Source organism: Zootoca vivipara, chromosome 9, assembly GCF_965207765.1.
Source record: "Zootoca vivipara chromosome 9, rZooViv2.hap1.1, whole genome shotgun sequence".
Taxonomy (NCBI): Eukaryota; Metazoa; Chordata; class Lepidosauria; order Squamata; family Lacertidae; genus Zootoca; species Zootoca vivipara.
The window spans coordinates 47,748,602-47,773,132 of record NC_142592.1 but is presented as its reverse complement, the minus strand read 5'-3'; the positions used below and the strand labels follow the sequence as shown (position 1 = coordinate 47,773,132).

Sequence of the window (24,531 nt, the reverse complement as noted above, 5' to 3'; positions counted from 1 at the left end):
TTTGAAGTTATACCCAAATTAAAATAACTGCCAACCCCAACAAAAACAAAACAGAGGAACCAAAATTAGAACCATTTTAAACATTATAAAACATTTTAGCCACTTGCCCTGACCCAAGAGTTGTTCCAGCAATGTCCCAGTGGTCTCCCAGGAGCCTCGGGCCTTGCAGCAGGGAGCAGTCTTCCTTCCAGCACTCATGGCAGCAGCAATGTGTAAATGTTTTAGATACTGTATCAGGTTCAAGCTTAAAAACAATCATACAAAACAAATGACAACTCTTTAAAGAGACAGAAGAGTTGAAGGGAAAATGTGAGTGCTTACTAATAGAATGTCAGAAACATGGTAAAACGCTGATAATTATTTAATGAGGATTAGAAGACTATCACGAACCAGCTGTTTAGTCAGGCTAAAGCAGCCCTTTACAGTGCAGCCTTATTGAACAGGCATGTATAAGATTGCACTGGGCGAATTTGTCAATTTCAGTTTCAGTTTCTCATTTTTCCAATCTTAAATACAGTTCTGCACTTTTCTAGCCTGGGGACTTTTTAAAGTCCTCATGAAAATTTATCAGCATTTTAGGGCACACTTCCCCTAATATCCACATTTTTGCATGCAATTTTTCTAATATGCATGTTTATGCAAAGCAGTCTTCCAAATAGAACGCCTTTTTGTATGTTATTTTTGCTAATCAATGGACTTTTATGTACTCTTCCCCCTACTATATGGGTTTTGGAGACATTACATGGCTGGGGGACTGCATTTCAAATTCAGAGAGGTTAAAATGTCGGAGGAAAGTTGTGTTTCAGTTTGCACAAAGTGTGAATCAGAGGTTCACCTATGACTCTGAATGGAATCGCCTTTCTCCCCCATCCCTAACTGTTAATTATTTCCACGGTGTGGTTGGATTTCTGTCCAGTGACTTTTCTCAGATAGTTGATGAAGATGTGATGGCCTGAAGAATGCTTCAGGATCTTGCGGTATCAACACAATGAGCTGTGGTAGGCAAAATGTTGGCCACCCGAGTTTTTGTTCCCAGTCCAGCTCCTTTATCACTTTGTATTCCAGTGTCCAGGCAAAGCTGTTTACCAGAAATGTTATTCAATGTGAAGGTCACTAGGATGTTAGTCCAGCTGAGACGCTGAATGCAGTTTGTGTCCTGTCCTAGCCAAATCCTCATTTTGCTGCTGTAAGTAATGCCCACCTTTATAAATTATTTTCCAAAGCGGTGCCCTTAGTCTGCAAACAAACTTTTTTTACTAGCTTGAATTACTGCACTAGAATAAAGAGGCTGTTGGCATTCCTGAATTTAATGTACTATAAATGTTGAGGAATTAAATGAGTTTATATTTATTTTAAAAAAAAGAATAAGGGAGGGGTGGGGTTGACAGTAAAAGTCTGAACAGACCTAAATCATTGCATGCAGGAGCAGCAGATATTATTTCATAGGTGGGTTATTTTTATTAAATGCAGTACTTCACAATACTACGTCACAAATGAAACATTGGTAAGGGGGGAAGCCATTAATGCAATGCTAATAATATATGCAAAAAATAGACAGAAGTTAAATATCATAAAAGCTATATTAAAAACACCAAACAAAAGGTTGTTATCAGGAAAAAATATATATACAGTATAAAGCAAAAAAACAGAATATAGATAAAGCATTTAAATAACTTGATCCAATAATGAAACCTACACTGATATAATCTTAGGAGCATAGAGGGTCTTATCCAGCTCAGTATTGCCTACACAGGATAGTTTCAGACAGGTGTCTTTCACAATCTTAAGAGATGCTGGAAACTGAACTGGTACCTTTTGCATGCAGATCAGGTGCTCTGCCACTGAGCTATGGGCCTTCCCCTGTTGATAAAGGAAAGCAGTAACTAGAAAATGACTACCCCCCCAATCACCCTATATTAACTGCTCATCAAATTATCCATTGATATTACAGTCATACCTCGGTTTAAGTATGCTTCGGTTTGAGTACTTTCAGTTTAAGTACTCTGCGGACCCGTCTGGAACGGATTAATCCACTATCCATTACTTTCAATGGGAAAGTTTGCTTCAGGTTAAGTACAGACTTCCGGAACCAATTGTGTACTTAAACCGAGGTACCACTGTATTAGGAGCATCTGATCTTCTTGGTGATTATGAAGATCACCTGCTTTTCCCCCAATGTTACACAGTCTGCAAAAGTGTCTTCGCTGAGCTTGGTGTGTAGGCCTTCCTCTACAGCAGCATTGTTGAGATGGGGTGTCCTGGCTTCCTCAAGAATACAAGGTATTTGATGTGTGGGTGAGGTTCATATGAAAATAACTTGTGGGCTCTCTTTGCTTCCCTGCAACACTGCAAGGCTGTCTTAACATATATCAGATGGCACAAGACCTGACAACTGACTTAGAGGCCTTTCCCCACACTTGAGGATTCAGAGTGGGTTCAGCTATGTTCTCATTTTATATTCACAACAGCTTTGCAAAATTTGGACAGGGTGACCTGCCCATAGACACTGGGGACCCCACTGGGAAATATCCCCCCACCCCAGTTGCTACTTCCAAGTAACTTTAGCAGCAATTCCTCACCCCACCAGCCATTCATAACAGCTGAGTGATACTACTTCATTGCTGTATCATAGCGCAAAATGTATTGGTAGAAGCTGCCAAGCTCAGTATTATAGTGGCCATTGTTGTTGTTTAGTCGTGTCTGACTCTTTGTGACCCCATGGACCAGAGCACACCAGGCACTCCTGTCTTCCACTGCCTCCCGCAGTTTGGTCATTTGCCCTAGATTGGACAAATGCCCTCAGAAAAGCAGAACAAAATTTAGAATATCAAAAAACACATTTGTGGGCTGTGTGTGCTACCAGGTTGATTGAGAACTGAGATACATACCCCTTCCATACTCCATTTGCATGGAGAGAGGAATGTGACCCTGTGAGCATTGTCCCCACCAGAGGTGGGTTTAGGGGGGGGGTGCAACCTAAATCCGCATTGCACTGGGCATGGATCCACAGGGGCACCGCAGGGAGCTCTGCAACTATTATGTAGAATGGAAGGTGAGAGGCAGAATTTTGGTGTTGCACAGGGCGCTGCTGAAATTTGAGACCCCAAGGTCTTCCACCGCACCCATATCCTTATTTACATTGCTTCTACCCTCCAACCCACCCACTGGATGGAAGGTCTGAAGGGGGTGTGTTCATGCAAGTTCATCTGAATATTATGCACAGGCTCCTTCCTGTGGTCCAGAACTCTGCCAGGTCAGGATGCCCAACCTTGTAAAAGAGTCTACATGCATTCAGCCAAATGCATGTAGTAGCTTGAGGTCCCTCTTTCAAGTGGTCAGGTTGAGACCCCACCACCCAGTGTGCAAAGGCTGGATCCACAGGGGTGCCACATTGGGTGCACCATGCCAGTCAGCGCTTTGAAGCAGAGGAGGCTTGTCCATTAGGGTGAATGGGGTGCTGCACAACCTTCAGTCTGCCCTCAGCCAGTCCTCACCAGCCAGCTGCCTCATGTACAACCAATCAGAGGGTTGCTCTGCCTCCTTTTGGTTCTGGCTTCCCCTATTGACTTATCTCCCTGGCTTTCACCCCACCAATCGCAATGGGCACCAGCCACTGCTGTTCTGAAGGGCTGCGGAAGGACTTCCAGAACTGCACTCAGAGCTTCAGCAGAGACCATGGCTAGCCACCAGCCAAGGGTGCTGATCGGCAGGTCTGTTCTGTGCCACTCTGGTTCTGGTATCTGGTGCATGCACAACCACCCTGCTCTTCCTGGTCATCACCCAACACTCTTATCACATCACACTGGTTCTCCTAAAGCAGGAAGGTGGTGGCCTGCTTAGCTTGGTATGACTTACTGTGCCTGCAGCAGAAGTAGGCAACCTTTTCCCTGTTTGACCCATCTTGGCACTGGGTGGGCCCTGAGCTGGTGCTGAGCAGGGCCAGAGAAAACACACCCTCTTAAGTATCTCAGGAAAGAAAGAGAGGAAAAGAGTATGGGGTGGTAGTAATTCAAACTCCCTCCATCCTCCTCGTCATCTGCATGCAATCTGCTTGGGGGCCACATGAGTCCCAGGGGGCATGGGCTGCCAACTCTTGGTGCACGAATTCCATTGTAAAAGATGACCAATGTAAGGTTACATGAGATGTTTGGGGAACTTAGGAAAACTCCTCCGTAAAGCTATCTGGATTCATGAATGGATCCCTATTAAGCCCTGGCTCCAGGTCATTTTCTGCCTGTCCTGTTGGGGCATTGCACAGCAATGCAGACATGTGCCCACCTTGCCAGGGTTCGACAACAGAGGGCACCTTGGGTGCCTTCTCCACCTGCCACGGCTGCTCCCTCCACCTCCACCAGCAGCTTCTGTTACTTTCAAAGCATTAATCCAATAGGAGACCCCTGGAACAGTCTGACATTTATTTTTCTCCTTGATCGCAAGTGTTTTCTATCTCCTCCCTGTGATATCAGAGAGTTTGTTGCTGCTGCTGCTGCTGCTACTTTTTCTGTTTTAAACCACCTCATTGGAATTTATGATCCAGACATCCCCTCTGGCTTTCCCTCCACCCCCCATTCTGACTCCAGCTTCTCTATTTAACTTTGCCCCCCAGGACTTTGATCTGCAAATTTCCACCGGCCTTTCTTTCCTACCCCTCGTTAGTTTTTTTTCCCTTTTTCTTTAAAAATATTGTAAAAGCATGTAGTGCATTTGCTCCAAACCGTTTTGAATCCCTCCAAAGGCTTCCATATGCTGCATTTGGGGCATGGGGTGTGATGGGGGAATGTGGGCACGGTGTGTGTGTGTGTGTGTGTGTGTGTGTGTGCGTGTGTTTTCCTGCCTTAAAGAGAATATAGGGAGAGGAGAGGGGGGAGGGGGGAGCGGGTGGCTTCCTCCCTCCCTTTTTTAAACCATGTTGGCTCTGTCCATGGTCAAAGTAATTCAGCCGTAATCCCCTTTTCTCTTCCTCTCCTAGCCTTCCATTCATATTCTAATCACAGCTTTCCCTTCTCTCGAAACCAGCCACTTTATCAGAGCTCCAGTTTTGCTACTCGCTTGAGCCCTTCCCAGCACACAGAGAGCCGCCTTCAGAAGAAACGGGCAACTTTTCTCCAATCTTCCCCCACCAGCCTGCACGCATCTCTGCCTCCAAACAACCCTACAAGGGGGGTGGGGGGTGGGGAGTCTTTGGGAAATCTTCAGACCTCCGGAGGGATGGGATCGGGCATATTTCAATCCACAGCATCTATCTCTTCCCCTCCCGGGAACACAAGCACTAACTTCTTCCTTACTCTAATAACCGAGAGAGAAGAAAAGAAGCGCGGGTGGGTGGCTTAGATTTATCCCAGTGATGATGGGGAGACGGGTTTGTTTCCTGCTCCCGTGTGCATTTAGGGCCTCTTCACACGTTACACCCCAGCAATACTCTAGTCTGGAAACCTACTGATGTGATGTTTGAGAAAACAAATCTGTAGCGTTCACATTTCGATAGGGATCTTTAAAAAGATTGTAAATGTGTGAACAGTTTACACCTAGCATGGACTCCTTAGTCCAGAAACAAACTGCGCTTCCAAGATGCTCTGAGCGATTCCCTAAGAAGAGAAGGTCTAACATAGTCTTTACATGCCCCCAAATAGTGCCCGAGAGAGAGAGAGAGAGAGAGAGAGAGATCTAAGCCAATTTTGATCTCAGCCTGCAAGGAGCCAAAAACTGGGTGGTGAGTGGGGGAGCAGTGGAAGAAGAGGGGGCGAGTCTCTCTCTCTCTCTCTGGAACTTTAACCAAGACAAACGTTCCCTAATGGCAAGTGGGGAGGAGGGAGAGGCAGCCAGGGAAGGGGGGGGGAAGTGTCGGGCTTGCGTAGATCTGAAGCCCCCCTCGCTGGGGGAGCGCTTTTCTTATTCAAAACAGTGGCACAATGGGGTTCACATTGAGCCTTGCCACATCCCCATCTGACTAGCAGCCATTCATCAGGCTGGCCGGCCTATCAATGACATTTCTCCCATCAGGGCTCCTATAAAATGACGCTTTTTCCCATGAAACATCCGCAAACATTTTGACGGCTCTGGCGTTGCCCTGTTGGATTTACTGAGGATCTCTCCCTCTCTTTCTCCCCCCCTTCCTTCTCTCTCTCTCTTTCTCTCCCCCCTCTCCCCTCCACCCCCACCCACCCACCCCCACCAGCACACCTCCTTCTCCCTCTTTTCTTTCGCCGGCATCTCTGAGCAAAAACAGGGGAACTCCACAAAACTTCAGGACTTTGGGGGCTCCTGCACTGTCCATGGGAACAGCATGCATTGTGGGTTGCTGGAGGAACCTGACATGGATTCCACAGGTCAGTCCGAAGCCGTCGGGGCGGCAGGGAACAGACTCCGTCCGTCTTTTTTTGCGCCCAAAGTTTGGCAGGGATCAAGGCGAGAAAGGGATCCACAGGAAAGCGCGGCGCGCTGGCCTGGGGGCCATGGGATCCTACTAGGTTAGCCGCTTCCGCTCGAGGGGATGCGCCTGGGTGTGGACCCCGAGGGCTGGGGAAGGTTCACTGGTTGTCACTGGAGGGGAGAGGGGGGGCGATCCGAGGCACGTGGACTCGGAAGACTTGATCTCGAGGGAGGGTGCCTCGGTTTGCAGAAGCCCCCCATCTCCCAAATCCAGGTGGGCAGGATCGAGCTGGGCAGCCTCTCATTTGAAGGAATGCGAGCAGAATTGAATGAGCAGAATTGATTTACGGTATTTATTTTTTGAGGGATTGGCGAAGTTAAACTTTGGGGTGCTTGCGAAGTGGGTGGTTAGTTAGGGGGTGTTCTTCGCAATTCAAACGTCTTGGGGCGCAGAGCTTTGAGATCAGCTGGGCGGAGGAGTTAGTCCTAGGAGCTGGGCTGGGCCTGGGGACTAGCAGGCTGTTTCATAACGGGGGACGATGAGGCCCGTTTTGATACTGAGCCACTTCCCAAAGGGCTGAAATTCCGAGGTTTTAGTCCTCGCCTCCTGCCAAGTTCGGGAGCTATCGGCCTGGGATGGCTTTTTAGGATGGAAATTGTCCTAACTTTAATAATGATGATGATGATGATGATTGTCATTACTATTTCTGGGTTGGATTTCAAGTTTCTAGGCCCTCTAAACTCCCACCATCATCTGCACATCGCAAACTCCTCTGTTTTCCCTTGGAAGGGAAAGCCTCCATCCTTGCTTTGCATCTTCCTCCCAGGGGCATGTGCTTAGAATTTCACCCTTAACCTCTCTCCCGGCCCCCTTTAATATCGACTGGTGGTTCCTGTCCACTTTGAATTCTGTTTACACGGTATGGGGGGGGGGAAGGAGAATCCTCGTCCCCATCTGTTTTGGGCTCCTCCTGCGCTGCTCACGATCCTGACAGTAGAGCTGAGGATCCCGCGCTTCACATGTGGGGCGTCTCGCTGGAGAGACACCTGTAACACGGCCGGGGCCTGTGCGGAGGGCGATGGGGGCTCCCTCGGGGCAGAGAGAGGTCCGAGGCTGCACTGCGATTTACAGGCTGCAATCCTATGCAGTACACACTGACCTGGAAGCAGGCTCCATGGCCCTCGATAGGGCCTACTTCCGAGTAGACCTCCCTAGGATCGCGCGGCCTCGTGCGAGGGCTGCGGAGCCCAAGAAGCCCTGGAAACTGCAGGTGCCGCCTCGCCCAATAAATGGGGCGGCCATCGCCCTCCCTCCTCTCTTGAACTTTAAAAAAGTTGCATCGAGGGCAGCACTTTTCTACTGTGGTGTTAATTTTTGTAGTATTTTTATAGCATTTATTAGTAATTAATAAATTAGTTATTCATTACTACGAAATAAACATCCCCGGCCGCTCTCCTTGGATTGCTGACTTTGGAGCGGCTCCCTAGAAGTCACCACGGGACTGTCCTTCCACGAGGCCCTCGCAGTTTTGTTTTTAGGGTTTGTTAAAAAAATAAAAAAATTCTTTCCCTTTAAGCACCGAAGTTTAAAGTTGGGTCCAGCTGTGAACTTCTTTTGGGGAGGAAAAGAGAGGTCAATCAAAACAAAACCAAAAGGCGCTTGAGCGACGGATTCTCTTAGAAAACGCGCCTGCTTGGAAGAAGCCGAGTAGGCCGGAGGGACTCGCGTAAAACTCGGGGGTCAGGCCTATATATCTCCCCCCCCCCAAGCGCTACCGAGGCCAAGCCGGCAGCCAACATGCTCCCCAGAGACACGGGAAAAAAAAAAGAGTTTTAGGCCCCCAGGAGCCCGCCGGGAGAGTGCGCGTGAAGAGGGGAGAAGCGAGGCATCCGGAGGGGCTGCTTGGCGAGCCCGGCCTTGGCTGGCCCTCTTGTTTTAGGGGCGGTATCCCTAACAGCTCGGCTCTCTAACTTTAAAGAAAAAAAAGGGGAAGAAGGGTATAAGGTACATATAATACTTTCAACGGACTGAGTGGGTCCCCGTTTCCATTTTAACGTCGGAACGGGGAAGCCAGACCCTGGTGTTCGTAGGACCCTTTCGCGCGCGTTAAGCAATGAACGCGACACTTGGAGGAACCAGCGAGAGTTTCGGGGAAATGGGTGTATTTGCGGGAAACCTTGTTCCGCAACGGGGCGCGCAGTGGTGGTTTTCGGAGCCATTAACTGAGCGGGGTTGAACTGCGCCTTTCGTGTAAGTCTCTTCAAAACCGACTGCTCTAGTGTAAGGCAGCCTCGGGGCCGGGGGACTTGGCCGCGCTCCGGGCCTCCAGGCGGCGGCGGCATCGGCTGCGTGGGCTCGCTCGGTGGCGGGGGACGGCCTCGCCTCTCTGCCGACCCGCAAGCGAAGGCCCGGCCGCCCGCTGGCCTTGAAAGGCGCGCCGGGCTGCGCCAACCCTCCCGGGCTGCGCGCCTGATGGAGGGCAGCGGGTTTGATTAAGATAATATTAATCAGAAACCACTTTCGCCTTGCTCAGCAGATGGCAGGGAAAGTGGAGCCTTTGGCGTTGCCCCATTCAGACACCTTCACCTCCTTTTCAGGGGACTTAATCCAATTAGGCTTTCCTCGGACTTTTCAGTTGTTATGTAAAGAATCCCCTTTTTGCGTTTGGGGAGAAATATGGCTTCATTGCAAGCGAAGGGGCGGCGGCTGTGTGTGTTGGGAGGCGGGGGGGGGTGTAGTCTCGTTTTAATTTTTCCTGGCCATTCACTTCTTCTCCTTAATCGCTTAATGAGGAAATCAGCTGGAACGACGAACTGCCCAGCGTTTCTTGGGTTGTGTAAAACTCTAGGAACCCGTTGCAAAAAAACAACAAAAAAAAACCCCGTGCGTGTGATTGAAATAATAGAAAAGAATAATCTGTCTCTAGAAACGAAACCAGTTCTTCTGAAGCAACCCCTGCTCTAAACAAACCCATTCTCTTTTCAAGAACATCTTCAGCAAGGTGCTAAGAGAGAGACCTTGAAACAGATTTATCCCAAATTTAGGTACAAAGTTGAAATCCATTGGCAAGAACATGCAACAGGTGGGTCCTTGAAAGGAAGTTTGCCCAACTCGAATGGATTTGTGGAAACACAATGAAAAGCCTATGCCACTAAATAAAATGAGCATATCTTGCTTTTCCTTTTTTTTAATAAAAAAAATAGGAATGTAGAATCATAGAATTGTACAGTTGGAAGGAACCACGATAGATAGATGTACAAATTTTAAATAAGGTGGGGGATTGGGAGAGTCAATCCACATGCCCAAGTAAATCCCTAAATTAAATCTCCACCAAAGAAATAGTAGGGGAAGGGAGGGAGGGTCGTTTTCTGTTGAGCAGCGGGGAGCTGAAGACTAATTGAAATAGGCCAGTGGCGGGACTGAGCCCGGCAGTCCAACTGGTGGTCGTCCTCTACAATGCTTCTGAAGCCTGTTCCCAGGATCCAGAAGCAAAAAAAGGGAAAGTGTCATGAAGTTAATTCCAGTTATAGCTCCTTCTGAGACACTGATTAGCCTCAGAACCTATTTTTAACACTTAAGCTCCGCTCTGGAAATATTTGCAAACAAATTTGCAAACAAAGGCAAATATCTGTGTGCATGCACAGAGTGCTCCCTCTGTGATTAAAAGTTAGGGCCTTTAGGAGGTGGTCACCTTATGTGCACCCATCTTTTTAGAGTGGAATTGCTAATTATTATTTTTTTCAGTAGAGGGCCACACTAACCCTTGGCTAGCACTTTAAGGGTGACATGGCTGTGGTGGGTGCAACCACCCACAACTCTTGTGCATATGCGTGCACACCCTCCCTGATCCATGCAGATCAGCTGAGGAGAGGGGTTCGATCGACACCCCATCAGAGCGCTAGGTGCTTTCCACCCCATCACTGTGCCTACTTCCTCTCCTTGTATCTTTTAGCAGTTGCTAAAAATGGGGCAAAAGTAATAAATTGCCTGGAGAACTGGGGATAGCTGCCTCTATTTCGAAAGCTTTAGCCAATCCTGCCCATGCAACATCCAATGGGTAAGATTCTGATGAGCTTGGGGATAGCAGTTTAGCCCTTTTTAGCTGTTCCCTTTTTATTTACCCTGTTTTCACCCAAGCACAATTTACAACACCTCCCCCTTTCCTCTCTTACTAAGGAAGAGAGAATCTCTGTGCAACAGGACAAACAGCCAGGTTGGTGGTGGTGATCATTCATTTATTGACTTTCTAACTGGGGGTGAGATGAAGGCATTATACGCCATTCAAAGGGATGCAGCCCTCCGATCCTCTTTGTTTTAATTCGACAATGAAACCAATGGAAAACGAAGGCTTTCTGTGTTTGTAGGGCAGGGGGTTGTTTATAGCCCTAATTAGTGAGCTGGTCGCCCTCCTCAAAGAGGGAGACGTGCTCATTAAACAAAGATCTTAGCCCACCAGATGTAGAAGGGCAAGACACCTTTTTCTCAATCCAGTCCTCTTATCAACCCTTCACACTGTCAGGTCTCCTCATGGGTTATACCCTTCTCTTCTTTCAGGAGGGGGACGTGAATGTAATTTAGTGTCCAGATAAGGAGGAGATACAGCCCTAGCATTCTCCATCTTAGAAGATGCTGAAGTTGGTGACTAGTTCCCAGTTACTTACTTGTTTCAAATTATTGCACAAATATGTTGGTGGGAACCAAGTAGCCAACTTCAGCAGCATGTATAAAGGATGTCTGTAAGGAAAGAGGGGGCAACTGTGGCTACAGGGTGTGGGGTATCCCAAAGCGGTTAGCCTTGGCTATTGTGACAGTCCCAGGAATGGCAAAGGAGGCCATGGGCTTGGGGAGGCCTGTCCTTGTTTTACAGCACAGGGATGTATCCTGTAACGTAGTACATCTCTTCACTTACGACTGAAGAGGCATACTTTCTTATAAAAACCCCTCCAGACTGGTTTTGTCTGCAGTTGTTTTACACAACATGTAGTTGAAACAATCATAGTGAATTAGTGGTGGGTTCATAATAGCCTGCCCGCATGTCATTCTGCATTGCTTCCCTCAGCTGCTAACATGAAATGCCAATCGAGTTTCATTCAGCATTTAGTGGGTGACCTGTTTACTGAGCATTCTGGCCGATTCGTTTGCAGGGAGGTTAGAAGTTGGGAGGTTAGAAGACACTAAAGTAAGTGTCGCCTTGCACTTTTGCAGCCCGATCCTGCAGGTGTGTTGCGCAAGACCTCCCAATCAGCTAGAATTGCACAACCTGGATTTACCCTTCTGTGGTTGAAAAATAACAAGAGTTTGGAAGCACCCAGTGAGCCAAAATTGATCAAGAGGGAATTTTCTGAAAGTATTAGGCAACATGCTCCCAATCAGCTTTGCCACCTACAGAATTTTGAGAGGTGATGAACTCTACCAAGCTACCGTTCTGCAACCTGTTTCTTTTTAATGCAATCCCTGAGGAAGTGGGTGGGAGAGTTCTCTCTTTCATTGTGAAAGTACATCTCTTTCAGACCAGTTCCTGTTAATTTGCAAAATTATATTTAAAATCAATATTCCTCCTCCTCCCTCATCTTAGCCTGGAAAATTTGTCAGCAATTCATGTGGAAAAACGAGGGCCATTTCAAAAGTGTGAAATACTTGAATAATGAGATTTTTAAAATTTATATTTGAATATTTCAATGGTGTTTCTCCATTATTTTCCTCCTCACAGGCTATTAGTTGTAAGTGAAAAGTATATGCTCAGCCTTAGCAATTCTGAATTCCTGCTTACAGAAAGTGCTATATTTTAAAGCTGTAAATAAAAAAGGAGTTTGTGGTTGATGTTGTGGCCTTCTGATCTCAGATCAGTTATGAGTAGACTCGGGTGCATTTTCCCATTCCTTTCATTGTAAAGTTTAATAATTTAAGCTTCACAAAGAAGCAAATGCCTGTCATTAAAGAAGTTGTAGCTTCGCATTTTCTGATCAAACCTCAAGAGTCGGCCATTATTTCTGCACCCCCAGTGTCCTTGATTCCATCTTGGCTCTTTTAGGATTTTCTGTCACGTGGTTTCATGTTAGTATTGTAGGGGTCATGTATGCATGCAGAATGGCTAAATGGAGAAGGGCATTTCTGCAAGCCAGATGATGATTTGTGTGTCCTTGAGACCCGTATTCTGCCTTTTCACCAGTTTGACTGAGAACGGGGTCAGCACCTGTTCTGTGGACCCTCCTGATTTGGCCTGAATGTTTGCCATTCATTCTGCCATCCACAGTGGCGCCAGCAAGACTCCACTACTGTGTGTGTCCTTGGAGGAGACAGCGGGGCGTGAATGTTTGTCTATGTTCTAAAAAGGGATTGTGGGTATATGAAGGAAAAGCACCGTCTCTTTTTCTCTCTTCTTTTTTCACCTTTTTCCACCTGCCAGAGCCTTAGGAGGGAAAAGTGAAAATCTGTGTTGCATAGATTTAGCAACAAGTGTCTTAGGAAAAAGTAGTGGAAGAAGCAAACAGGATATAATTGAGGGGGAAGATTTGGCTCTTAAATCATGGGCGATCCCTGCCACATTTCAGAACATGCAGTGGGAATTGGCTTCCCAAAGACATCTGGAAACAGAGATGGGCCTGACAGTCTGATCCTGTTACTGCAAGTGCTTTATGCCAAATTGCCAGTGCTGGGATTTGAAACCAGTCTACATGCTCTGCAGAACGAGGGACCCTCCAGAGTCCAAAGGGGTGTTTTATTGCCGGTGCAATGATTCAACAAGTTCTTGACACAATCATAGCGCATTCGTGGTGGGTTCATTTTGCTTTATTGGTTGTTCTGCGACGCTGCCCCAATGTTATTACTGTCTGGAGAGGCCGTTGTTGAAGGCAGTGATGCTTCTGAATACCAGTTGCTGGAAACTGCAGGAGGAAGAGAGGGCTCTTGTGCTTGGGTCCTGCTTGCTGGTTTCTCATTGGCAACTGTTTGGCCACTTTGAGAACTGGTTGCGGGACTAGATGGACCATTTGCCTAATCCAGCAGGCTCTTCTTAGCACAACACAAGCAAGGACGGGGTGTGTGGGTTGTTTTGGACATTTGTGATATGGAAACTTATGGGATTTCAGCAGGAAGATGGAGGATATGCTTTGATTGGAAATGAAGCAGCCTGACCACCCCAAAACTATTGCAGGCACAAGTTGCATTGAAAGCAAGATTATGTATTATTATTATTATTCATATTTATAAATGATTGCCCTCCCTGCTAGTATCATGAGCGCAAATCATCTGGAGGAGCTGTGAGTACCCTGAGCTGGTAGAATTCTGAGTTTTACCGATTCAAACTTCAGGGTATGTGTTTGTGGTGTAGATGCGATTTATTTCCTCACAGGAAGAAGATTTCTGTAAATTAAAACAGGGCTGGGCAAACATCAGGCTTGTCAGATCTACTTTGTTTCTTGCTAGAAAACCTCCTCTCCCCAAGACCTACCAGTGTGAACGAGGTGCAAAAGGCATGCACTTACAATTAAAGAACAGAGTTCTGAACCCTTATACTGTACTTGCTTTCACTACCTGAACTGAATGGAATTGAACACATAGTCCTTTCACGCAAAAGTCCACTCCTGGTTAGTTTCTTTATCTCATCATCAGTCAAAACCCTTTATGGAAGTTACCCAGAGAGGTACCTGTTGATCCCAATCTACCTTCTCCCTTAAAACGCTATGAGAAAAGGTTTAGCAAAAACCCCTTACTGATGGGACCCGCAGGGAGATTCTTTTTAACGTGGCAGAGCATTTAAAAAAATGACACGCATACCCACACACCTGTAGTGGTGCCATTCAGAATTCTACCCCCGCCTCCTGCCTAATGTGTCAAAAGAATAATGCCAGAACTCACGCAGCCTTTGACCTGGAAGCAATTCCTACTAACGGCAAATGTGTGGAAATGGTTACCATCACTAACAACCACTTTTCACCTTATCGACAGGCAGCAATGGTGTTTGCACCATGGTTTGAGCATCTATTTCTCTCTTTTGCACTTTCTGTGTAATGGGCACAACGGTGAAAGGAGTGGGTTTGAGTTGGGTGCAGCTTACTCAATTCACCAGGAGGATGATGTGCACATTCTTGCTTCAGTAATTAAATAAGAAGTGGAAAAGGAGGAAGTCGCTTCTCCTCTGTCATTGCTGGCTAGTGATGTATGAAACTGCAAAGGGAAATTGTTCTCGGCGGTAAACTCTTCATTAAAATAGGCTCCAAGTCTGAGGGCCCGTCCAGACTTCAGCTTAATGTGAATTGTGAACCCCTTGTGTCTCCTTTAATTCCCCTTTGTACATGTGGTGTTCTCCTCCAACTCCTCCTATGCTTTCTCTTCCCTAAGACCGGAAATTCCCTACGCTCTGAAAAAATCCAAATCTGAGAGCTACATCAATGGCATAGGGAATCGCGGGTTTTAGGGAGGACAAAGTGTGGGAGCAACAGTAGTTGAAGGAGATCGCCATATGGATGAGGGGAAATTAAAGGAAACACAAGGACGAGCCCTGAGACTTGGTTCAGATTAAGCCCTGCTGTTCGGTTTCAGTGATGACCAGTCCACAAAACTGATCTCTTTCCTGCCAAGTGTTACAGAGTGGTTAATTCGCATACCCATGAACAGTTTGGCAGGTTGGTATCTGCAGTGGCGTCGCAAGGGGGGGCAAGGGGCAGTGCGCCCTGGGTGCCATGTCTGGAGGGGTGACAAGAAGGCACCCCGCGGGGTGCTTGCCCCACCACCCCTGGGCTTGGCGGCGTGAGCAGCCATTGTGCCGCTGCCGCCACATGTGGAGGATCCCACCACTGTCCATATGGTGCTCGGGTGGCGCCGGCCGCAAACTGCTACGTACAACGCATGTGTGGTGTTGCATGCATGCACAGTACGTAGTGACGCCGTACATGCACCCTACGTAGCAACACCACACATGTGTCGTACGTAGCGGCGCAATGCGTGCACAGCCAGCAGTTTTCCCCGCCCCGAGTGTCGGTTAGCCTTTGTTTGCCCCTGGGTATCTGAACTTACCTGGGATGTCAATATATTCCTGATGACACAATTCTCTGAGTTGTTCATCATCAAAATTCATTGAGCTCCACGTGGGCTCATTGACACTTCAGATTCTGTTGGGCTTCCCCTTCCATCAGCCTCAACCAGCACAGTGTTGCGAGTTGTAGATCAAAAACATCTGGAGGGCAACAGGTTATCAGTTCCTGATCTAGCAAAAAGGTTATCAGTTCCTGATCTAGCAAAATATTGGCATGACTAACTAGCCTAGATTTGATTGAAACAAGGATCAAGTTCTTGCAACCACTTTGGGCCATCTTCAGTCTGTTCTGGCAGATCGTACAATTCCCAAAGTTCCCCGGGAAGAGGGATTGATTGTTAAACCACTCTAGAAGCTGTAGCTCTGGAAGGGGAACAGGGGTCTCTTAACAATTCTCAACAAACTACAGTTCCCAAGATTCTCTGGGGGAAGTCATGACTGTTTAAAGTGGTATTTTACTGCTTTAAACGTATAGTGCAGGTAGGGCCCAATATATGTTGGATCTTTCCCCAACAGCTAGATCTCAGAGGGCTTCAAAAATATTGACATGATAAGAGAGATGGAGAAGCACTATTCAAGTCTGATGTCCGTCCATAGTTGGAGTGCTACCTAAACCCTGACCAAGTGAGAAAAGTTTGCAAGGAAGAGTAACTACTAGCAGGTTTTCATAGCCACAGACTTGCTCCTAGTAGTGACATCTCCATGGTGATTGCAGGGAGCTGTGTTTTCGGAGTGAGGTAGAGGGGTGCCCAGGGAAATAGCTGCTTGTAATTGTGGGAGGGAAGAAAGCAAAATATTATGAGTTTGCAGTTGTGCTTTAAGCAGCGATTGGAAGCAGGGGGCACCCGAAGAGAGGCCATGAGCCCACAACAAAGGGGGAAGGAGGGAGGTGGAGAGCAGGGATCCAATGGAGCATGCGTTGCCCTCCTTCCTTGGACAATGAGGGAGCCCCTGCAGCTTGCTGTGAAATAAAAACCATCCAGAAGAGAAGGGAAAGGAAACCCCACAGAACAGCTCCCAACAAATCATTCTTAATCACTCATTAACAGTCCTGTCCAAACAAACCTGGGAGGGGGACCAGCAGCATCCCTCCGGCCACCTCAGAGAGAGAGAGAGAGCAATATTCACCCAGGCCAAATTATTACTGGTGTAGCTCATTTCTTTTCATTCATTCTCATGGCCCTGGTTTGATGTTCCAAAGCTCCTTTCATGGGAGCACATTGGTTGCTCTGAAATGCTTAATGGGGTTCCCTTTGATCAGGGTAGCACTGAAAGAGGCCAGAAAAGAAAGAGCAGTGTAAGGCGGGGGGACAACACACACACACACACACAATGGGCCCTCAGGCAGCAATCCTGTACACATGGACCTGAGAGCAAACCCTTTCTAGGTAGACACGCATAGGATGGGACTGCTACTTCTGCATTTAAAACAAGCCACGCTTGTGACATTACTGGGACAAAGTTGGCCTTAATGGCGCCAGAGCTAAACGCTTCCTTTCAATACGATGTTTTGAAGTCAGTCAGGAGCTCGGGAGGCAAAGAGAGCAGTGATCTTTTGCCCGTTTTTTGAGCTGCGTCCAGGCAGCGCCAAGGCCGGCCCATGTGCATCTGTAGTGACAATTGTTTGCCTCTCTGAATCAAAGGGACTTAGAACCTGGCTAGTGGGAAACGAATCCTTGACCTCCTTAAAACTCTTTGTGGCACCCTGGATCCCGTTCAAATGTCACACGCTTCTTTCGGAGATGGTGCAAAGCAGCTATTGGGTGGCAAAGTGCTGAACAGGGTCACATCCATACTGTGTGTTTAAAGTGCTCTTGTACCGCTTTAACAGGCATGGCTTTCACCCCAAGGAATTCTGGCAAGTTCACGAAGGGAGTTGAGAGACTCCTCGCAGAGCTGGAATTCTCATTGCTGAAAATAAATGATGCTTCTGGTGAAAATGCTGGAGTTGGAAAGCAAACATTTTTTGGGGGGGGGAAGCATCATCAGATACTATAATAGCCATTCTGATACTGGTGTTTACAAAGTTGAGAAATGAGCAGGTGGATGATGTGTTGTTTTTATTTATAGTTTAGCAAAGGGGACCATAATTTAGTGATGGAGCATGTTTTGCATGTGAAAAGTCCCATTTTCTAGCATCTCTTGTAACAGGTGATATGTAAGGCCAGTGCTGGAAACCTGTTGTCAGTCAGAGTAGACAATTCTGAGTTAGATGGATAATTAAAGCGTCCAACCGGGCATAAGGCAGCTTTCCTACGTTGTCCTACCGATGTAGTAAGCAAAACTTATATTCTCATGTCGAGTGGAACAAATCCTCTGTTTGTTTAGAACACATGAGTGCATCTGCACCTGTACATTGAAAGCGGATCATACCACTTTGAAAAGTCATGGCTTCCCATGAAGAATCCTGGGAACTGTAGTTTGTTAAGGGTTGTGAGCTGCCCATTCCTCTCACAGAGCCACAGTTCCCAGAGTTCTCTGGGAAGATTATTAAACCGCTCTGAGAATGCAGGTCTGGGAGGCGAATAAGGGCCTCCTGGCAACTCCCAGCACCAGAGAACAAAGTACAATTCTCAGGATTCTCTGGGGGAAGCTATGACTGCTTAAAGTGGTTTCATGCTGCTTTAAAGCTATAGTGCAGATAGGTCTGAGGCCTACACATTTACGTAGCCAACCAGCCATATCATAACCTCCATTGTGCTTAACACACACACACACACACACACACACACACACACACACACACACACACACCAAACTAACTCTTTGCAGGCATTATAAATGGGGAATGAGGTTATAGAGTCTCTGATGGAGAAGCAGTATACTTGTTTGAGACATTAGACCCAGGTGGCGCTGTGGTTAAACCACTGAGCCTAGGGCTTGCTGATCAGAAGGTCGGCAGTTCAAATCCCTGTGACGGGGTGAGCTCCCGTTGCTTGGTCCCAGCTCCTGCCAACCTAGCAGTTCGAAAGCATGTCAAAATGCAAGTAGATAAATAGGAACCGCTACAGCGGGAAGGTAAACAGCGTTTCCATGTGCTGCTCTGGTTTGCCAGAAGCGGCTTTGTCATGCTGGCCACATGACCTGGAAGCTATATGCTGGCTCCCTCGGCCAATAATGCGAGATGAGCGCGCAACCCCAGAGTTGGTCACGACTGGACCTAATGGTCAGGGGTCCCTTTACCTTTATCACAGTATGCCAGTTGCTGGGAATTGCTAGTGAGAAGATGCTGAGGCCCTGCTTGCGGGTTTCCCACAGGCACCTGGCTGGCCACTGTGAGAACAGGATGCTGGACTAGATGGGCCAATGGCCTGATCCAGCAGGGCTTTTCTTATGGTTTTATGTCCATATTCCATACCCGATTAGTGACTGACTGTGCTCAGCACTGTGGGTCATAAGCTGTGCAAGACTCCTTTAGAACCTTTTAAACACAAGATTCTTTTGACTTACTGTATAAAGTAGTATACAATTGAGACAGCAGCATCACCACAGCTTACCTGGATAGGACTAGGCTGGGACAGGACCACAACAAGGCTGGGGCTGCACAGGTGCACCAGCAGAGTCAAACTGGTGCTCCCACCAGTGTATCTACACAGCCCCAACCATGCTGCCATTCTACCCAGCACCAACCTTATTCAGGAAAGCTGCAGCAAAGCCAGTACTGGGAGGAAAACTCTGCCCAAACTTGAAGTTTACAATTACACGCATCATCAGAGATCTACAGCCTCTCCTGGACAATGACCGCTCCCTTTCTCAAGCTCTGGGAGGAAGACCTTTCATTGCCTACAGACAGCCACCCAATCTTAAACAACTCCTCACCTACAATAATATAACCACCAGACTTAACATGGACACTGGTACCAGAGCCTGCAATAAACCCAGATGCCAACTTTGCTGCCACATACACCCAGACAACACCATTACTGGCCCCAACAACATCCAACATACCATCTCAGGACTATTTAATTGCTCATCCTCTAACATTGTGTATGCCATCAAATGCCAACAGTGCCCTTCAGCTCTCTATATTGGACAAACAGGCCAAACCCTACGCCAAAGGATAAATGGACATAAATCTGACATCAGGAACCAGAAGACAGAAAAACCAGTAGGAGAACACTTCAATCTCCCAGGACATTCTATACAAGATCTCAAAGTAGCTGTCTTACTACAAAAGAATTTCAGAAATAGACTGGAAAGAGAAGTTGCTGAATTGCAACTTATCACCAAGCTCAAAACCATGGAGGGACCTGGTTTGAACAGAGATATCGGATTCTTATCTCATTATACATGATAAGCGATCTTCAGCCATCTCAACCCTTGCTTTTTCATGCAAAACCATTTGCAGTCGTTTGCGGTCATCAACAGCTATCAGTCAGTCAATCACCCATTTCCACCACCCTTCTGAGTGATCCCCCCTCCCCATCCCCACCCCTCCCCACCCCTTCTCTACATAAGTGCCTGGAAACTTCCATTTCACTGTATCTGAAGAAGTGTGCATGCACACGAAAGCTCATACCAAAATAAAAACTTAGTTGGTCTTTAAGGTGCTACTGAAGGAATTTTTTTTTATTGAAGTTTACAAGTTGGCTTTCAGTGTTTTGAAGGAACATAGGAAGCTGCCTTATACTAAGTCCAGACTATTTGTCCATCTAGTCCAGGGGTCAGCAGACTTTTTCAGCAGGGGGCCGGTCCACTGTCCCTCAGACCTTGTGGGTGGCCGGACTATATTTTTTTTGGGGGGGGGGGATGAACAAATTCCTATGCCCCACAAATAACCCAGAGATGCATTTTAAATAAAAGCACACATTCTACTCATGTAAGGACACGCTGATTCCTGGACCATCTGTGGGATCCGGCCCCTGGGGCTTAGTTTGCATACCCATGATCTAGTCCAGGGGTCCCCAAACTAAGGCCCGGGGGCCGGATGCGACCCAATCGCCTTCTAAATCCGGCCCGCGGATGGTCCGGGAATCAGCATGTTTTTACATGAGTAGAATGTGTCCTTTTATTTAAAATGCATCTCTGATATTTTTTTTCAAAATATAGTCCGGCCCCCCACAAGGCCTGAGGGACAGTGGACCGGCCCCCTGCTGAAAAAGTTTGCTGACCCTTGATCTAGTCCAGCAATCGCTGCCCCAGCCAGCAGGAGGTCTCTAGGGTCTTGGGCGGAGCGGGATCTTTATCATTAACCACTACCAATGTGATTTGCCTGATGTTTTAAGACTGCTGCTTTTTATTCGTTGTGTGTGTGTGTGTGTGTGTGTGCGCGCGCGCGCGCGCGCGCTGCAGACCATTGATTGAAGATAGATGGTGGGTTAGAAACAGATAGACAGACAGACTGGATATGAATAGTTCAAGGTATGTTCAGATCACAGGCCAACCTACCCTCAGAGCTTTTGCTTTCTGCCGTGAATATGTTCAACTATTCAAAAAGTTGGGAGGAATGTTCTATTTTATTTTATTTTGTGGATCGAATGTAAAAAAAGAGACAACCCAGACCACCTGAACCAATAAAAGGAAAAGCAGAAGCTTGGTAGGGGAGGCTTTTTGCTAATGAAATGGTGTGCCTTATGGTAACACTATTCACAAGGTAAATGTGCATGTAGTGAGTACACTTGGAGGAATGTTCCCAACCACATGTAATTATGTACATTTCAGTTAGGTCATGTGTAGTGACTAGACAGAAAATTAAGTGAATGCACAGAGGTTGGGGATGGGACTTGCCAATATGCACCCTCACATGCCCATATATGTACAGACACATACTTCACTTTACAGGGCTTGTATGATTGCAATGATTGCCTGCTTTTTTGGTCTGTGTTTTATTTGTTTTCTGGTTCTCTGTGTGAGCTAGGTGCATTGCTTGTTGTTGGTTATGGGGTTCTAAGCATTGTCAGCTTTTCTTCTGTGAAAGGGGCTTAGATTTCCACATGCACCCCCTGGAGAACTTATTGATGTATCTGCTGGACACATTTAACACCATATGGCCTCAACCTAGAGGATAGTACAGTACCAGCATCATATAGTTTTAGCGACTGAAAGCCTTCTGAGCATTCCATCCTCAATACCTGCCACCTTGGAAACAGCACAATTTTTACCAGAGCAGCTGCTGAAGGCAAAAGGCAAAATGTTTGCCATAAGAACTTAAAATTTTGGTTTCGTTAATCACTGTAATACATTTATTTCTACGATTTGTATAACATTTTCCAGCCAAAGTTCTCTAAGTGACTTACAGGGGTTAAAGCAGGCATCCCCAAACTTCGGCCCTCCAGATGTTTTGGACTACAATTCCCATCATCCCTGACCACTAGTCCTGTTAGGGATCATGGGAGTTGCAGGCCAAAACATCTGGAGGGCCACAGTTTGGGGATGCCTGGGTTAAAGCAACCAAACCTGCAATGGGACAAACTAACCCACACGGCACCACAAATTAAGGAACAGAGGGAACTCGGCAGCAACAACCTTGAATGCAGAAGACTAAAAGTCACAGAGCTATAATTGTATGTAGCCATAATATAATTTAAAAGGCCTGGGGAGACAAGGTTATATTGGGACTGGCCCAAGAAAATATATTCAATGCAGGTGCTGGGAGGGTCTTGCCGCATGAGGCATTTCACAGCTGAAGGGATGCTGACAAAAGGTCCTTTCAACATGTAGCTAAAACAGGCCATCCACACAAAAGGGGGGCATCCTCAATTTGGGGGGAAGCCCCAAAGTTTGCAGAAGTTTGGGGAGGGGGAGATTTAGAGAGGGGCAAGCCCCATGGGTGAATTAACCCTCAGAGAAGGTCACCAGTGAGGACTGAGCATGCTCCGTGACCACGGAATGGTTGTGGATTGTTGAGAAGAAGGAAAATGGAAAACTGGGTATGATGGAGACTGGACCACCCTGAACAGGAAGATCCTTCCAAGTTCTTAAAAATTCCTTTCCCCCCTCTCCACCCCATATTACATAATCGTATCAGAACCAAAATAGCTTCTAAAAATAAGCAAGCGTAGCCTGAACTTGTTCTTTCTGACCCAGGTTGACCCCAGCCAGCTAACTAATCCATCAGTTCAAGCTGCATATCTTTAACGTGTGCTAAATTCAGCTAATTTTATATCCAGCGATGAAGGTCTTGATCCTCTGGATCACAATCTGCTTCTAGTATGCACAAGCTGGCTCATAGTTTCAAAGCTGTTGCAATGCACCCTTGGGAGAAGCCCTATTAGTAAATAGCACTTTATGCAGTATAGCACATTAAATTAAAAAATATTTCCCCCATCCGTACAAACAGTGAAGTATTGTTAATTCTCTGACTGCTTCCCACTTGTCTTTCCATTCGTCTGTACCAAATTGTAACTGGAATGGAAGACACCATCAGCTTTGACACTGAAATCCAGAGCAGCTGAGTAAACTGCCTTTTAAAACGGTAGCTGGGATGAAAGCTGATATAATGGATGTTTTGTTATTTGGTAGATAAGGGGTGGAGGCAGTGTAATTGGTGGTAATTACAGCAATTGAGGTTTATGGACAGCTTTCCAATATATGTGTATGCAAGGACAGCCAATGTTGCACTACAACTTCCATCGTCCTTGATCATGGAGGCTGGAGCTGATGGGAGTTGTAGTCTGGAGGGCTCCACATCAGCTACCCCTTCTCTAATGTTTCGTGTGTGGATACATAAGGGAGCATGAGCTTTCTGTTGTGGGAGATCTCACTAGTGTGAATCTGCCTGAATACCAATTGTTTTCCCCTTGGTAGAGAAGGAGAAAGGATTATGTAATGTGCTTCCAGAATGCTTTGCCAGCAAGGCAGTTAAAAACAAAGTTGTTTAATACATTGTGCAACTCAGTAGGCGGGAACTTGTTGGTGGTGCCTGGTTGTCACTGACCCACGACAGGGCCTTTTCAGTGGTGGTTCCCAGTTCTGGAATACTTTCCAACTGTAACTGCTTTTAGCTGTATTTAAGTGTAATTGTTCTTAGAATGGTTTGTGAATGTTTTAGTATGATACTGCTTTAGTTTTTGTTTTTAAATTGTGTATCTGTTTTCCTCCCTGGGGTACTTGGGGAGGACTGGTGCTGCCACACTAAAGGACTATCAGTTGTTCAGATGCAGATCAGCACACAAGATGCAGAGTTCAGCAGTGTAGTTAATTCTTTATTCAAGAAAACGGCATACTGCTGTACCTCCTGACCGGACTTGCCCCTATTAAGCAGTTGCCAGGACTGACAGTCCCCGCTTTCTACTACCGGTAGGTCTCCATTCCTGCTGGATGTTTCCCAAGCAGCCTCAGTCAGACTATGTCAGGGCACCTGTAATCTCTGTCCTGCTCTCCGCATCCCCCTGCGTGTCCTTGGAGTCAAGGCGGGAGTGGAGCTTGTCGCCACAGAAGAGGCAGACTCCTGGGATTCTCCCTCAGCCTCCTCTTCTTCGGCTTTTGAGTCTGAGCTGTTCCCTGTCACAGGCTCGCCTTGCTCACTAGAGCCTGTTGCTTCTTCAGCATCCAACCATTTCTCCCACTGACCTCTCCTCAGTTTCCCACCACCAATCACCGGGCTCTGAGCCTTCCTCCTCTTGGGCTTCCCTTGGTGGTTCCCCAGCTGGTACCTTCCACCAGTCCTCATCATGATTCTAGCCTGTCTCTGACAAGGACCAACTCCTTACAGATGCCAAATGGGCAGTGTGTGGCACTTGGAGAAGCGTAAGTTCTGCAGATCGAAATGATATTCAAGTCGTAACCTGCTTGAGGCAAAGGACAAACCCACTCCCATCCCACATACAGAAGGCTGACCAGACTGGTAGCTGACTCTTGCGGCAAGAGGACCATGATGTCCAAAGGTGGCCTAAGGCATTTTGCCACCTGAGGTGAAGGACAGTGTGGACGCCCTCCTTCCAGAAGCTCACCAGACTGGCTGTCAAATCTTATTCCAGCACTAGACAGTATCCTCCACCCCACCTGAGAGAAACAAGCTAGCTGCGTTGTACACTCGGCTCTGGCCTACAACACCTTGCTGCCACACCCCACACATCTTGGCCCCTGCTGCTTGGGGTGGTTGCCTCACTCTTCCCAAAGGTAGGGCCACTGCACTCAAGGGCTGCAGTCTATCTTAGGGGATATGTAGATGCTGTGTGGCACCCAC

At 47.1% G+C, this 24,531-nt stretch overlaps 1 protein-coding gene across 2 annotated transcripts in view; it reads left to right on the top strand.

The window, feature by feature from the left end:
* Positions 1–6,198: 6,198 nt before the first annotated feature.
* RFX4 (regulatory factor X4) overlaps positions 6,199–24,531 on the top strand; it is a 69,150-nt gene continuing 50,817 nt past the window's right edge. The window contains exon 1 of one of the 2 annotated variants that reach the window (XM_088652202.1): positions 6,199–6,326. In XM_088652202.1, the coding sequence (XP_088508328.1) occupies positions 6,284–6,326 (43 nt within the window). In that variant the 5' untranslated portion in view covers positions 6,199–6,283. Of the gene's footprint in view, positions 6,327–8,546; positions 8,621–24,531 lie in introns of those variants that run through there. The other variant, XM_035127645.3, reaches the window with a different exon arrangement.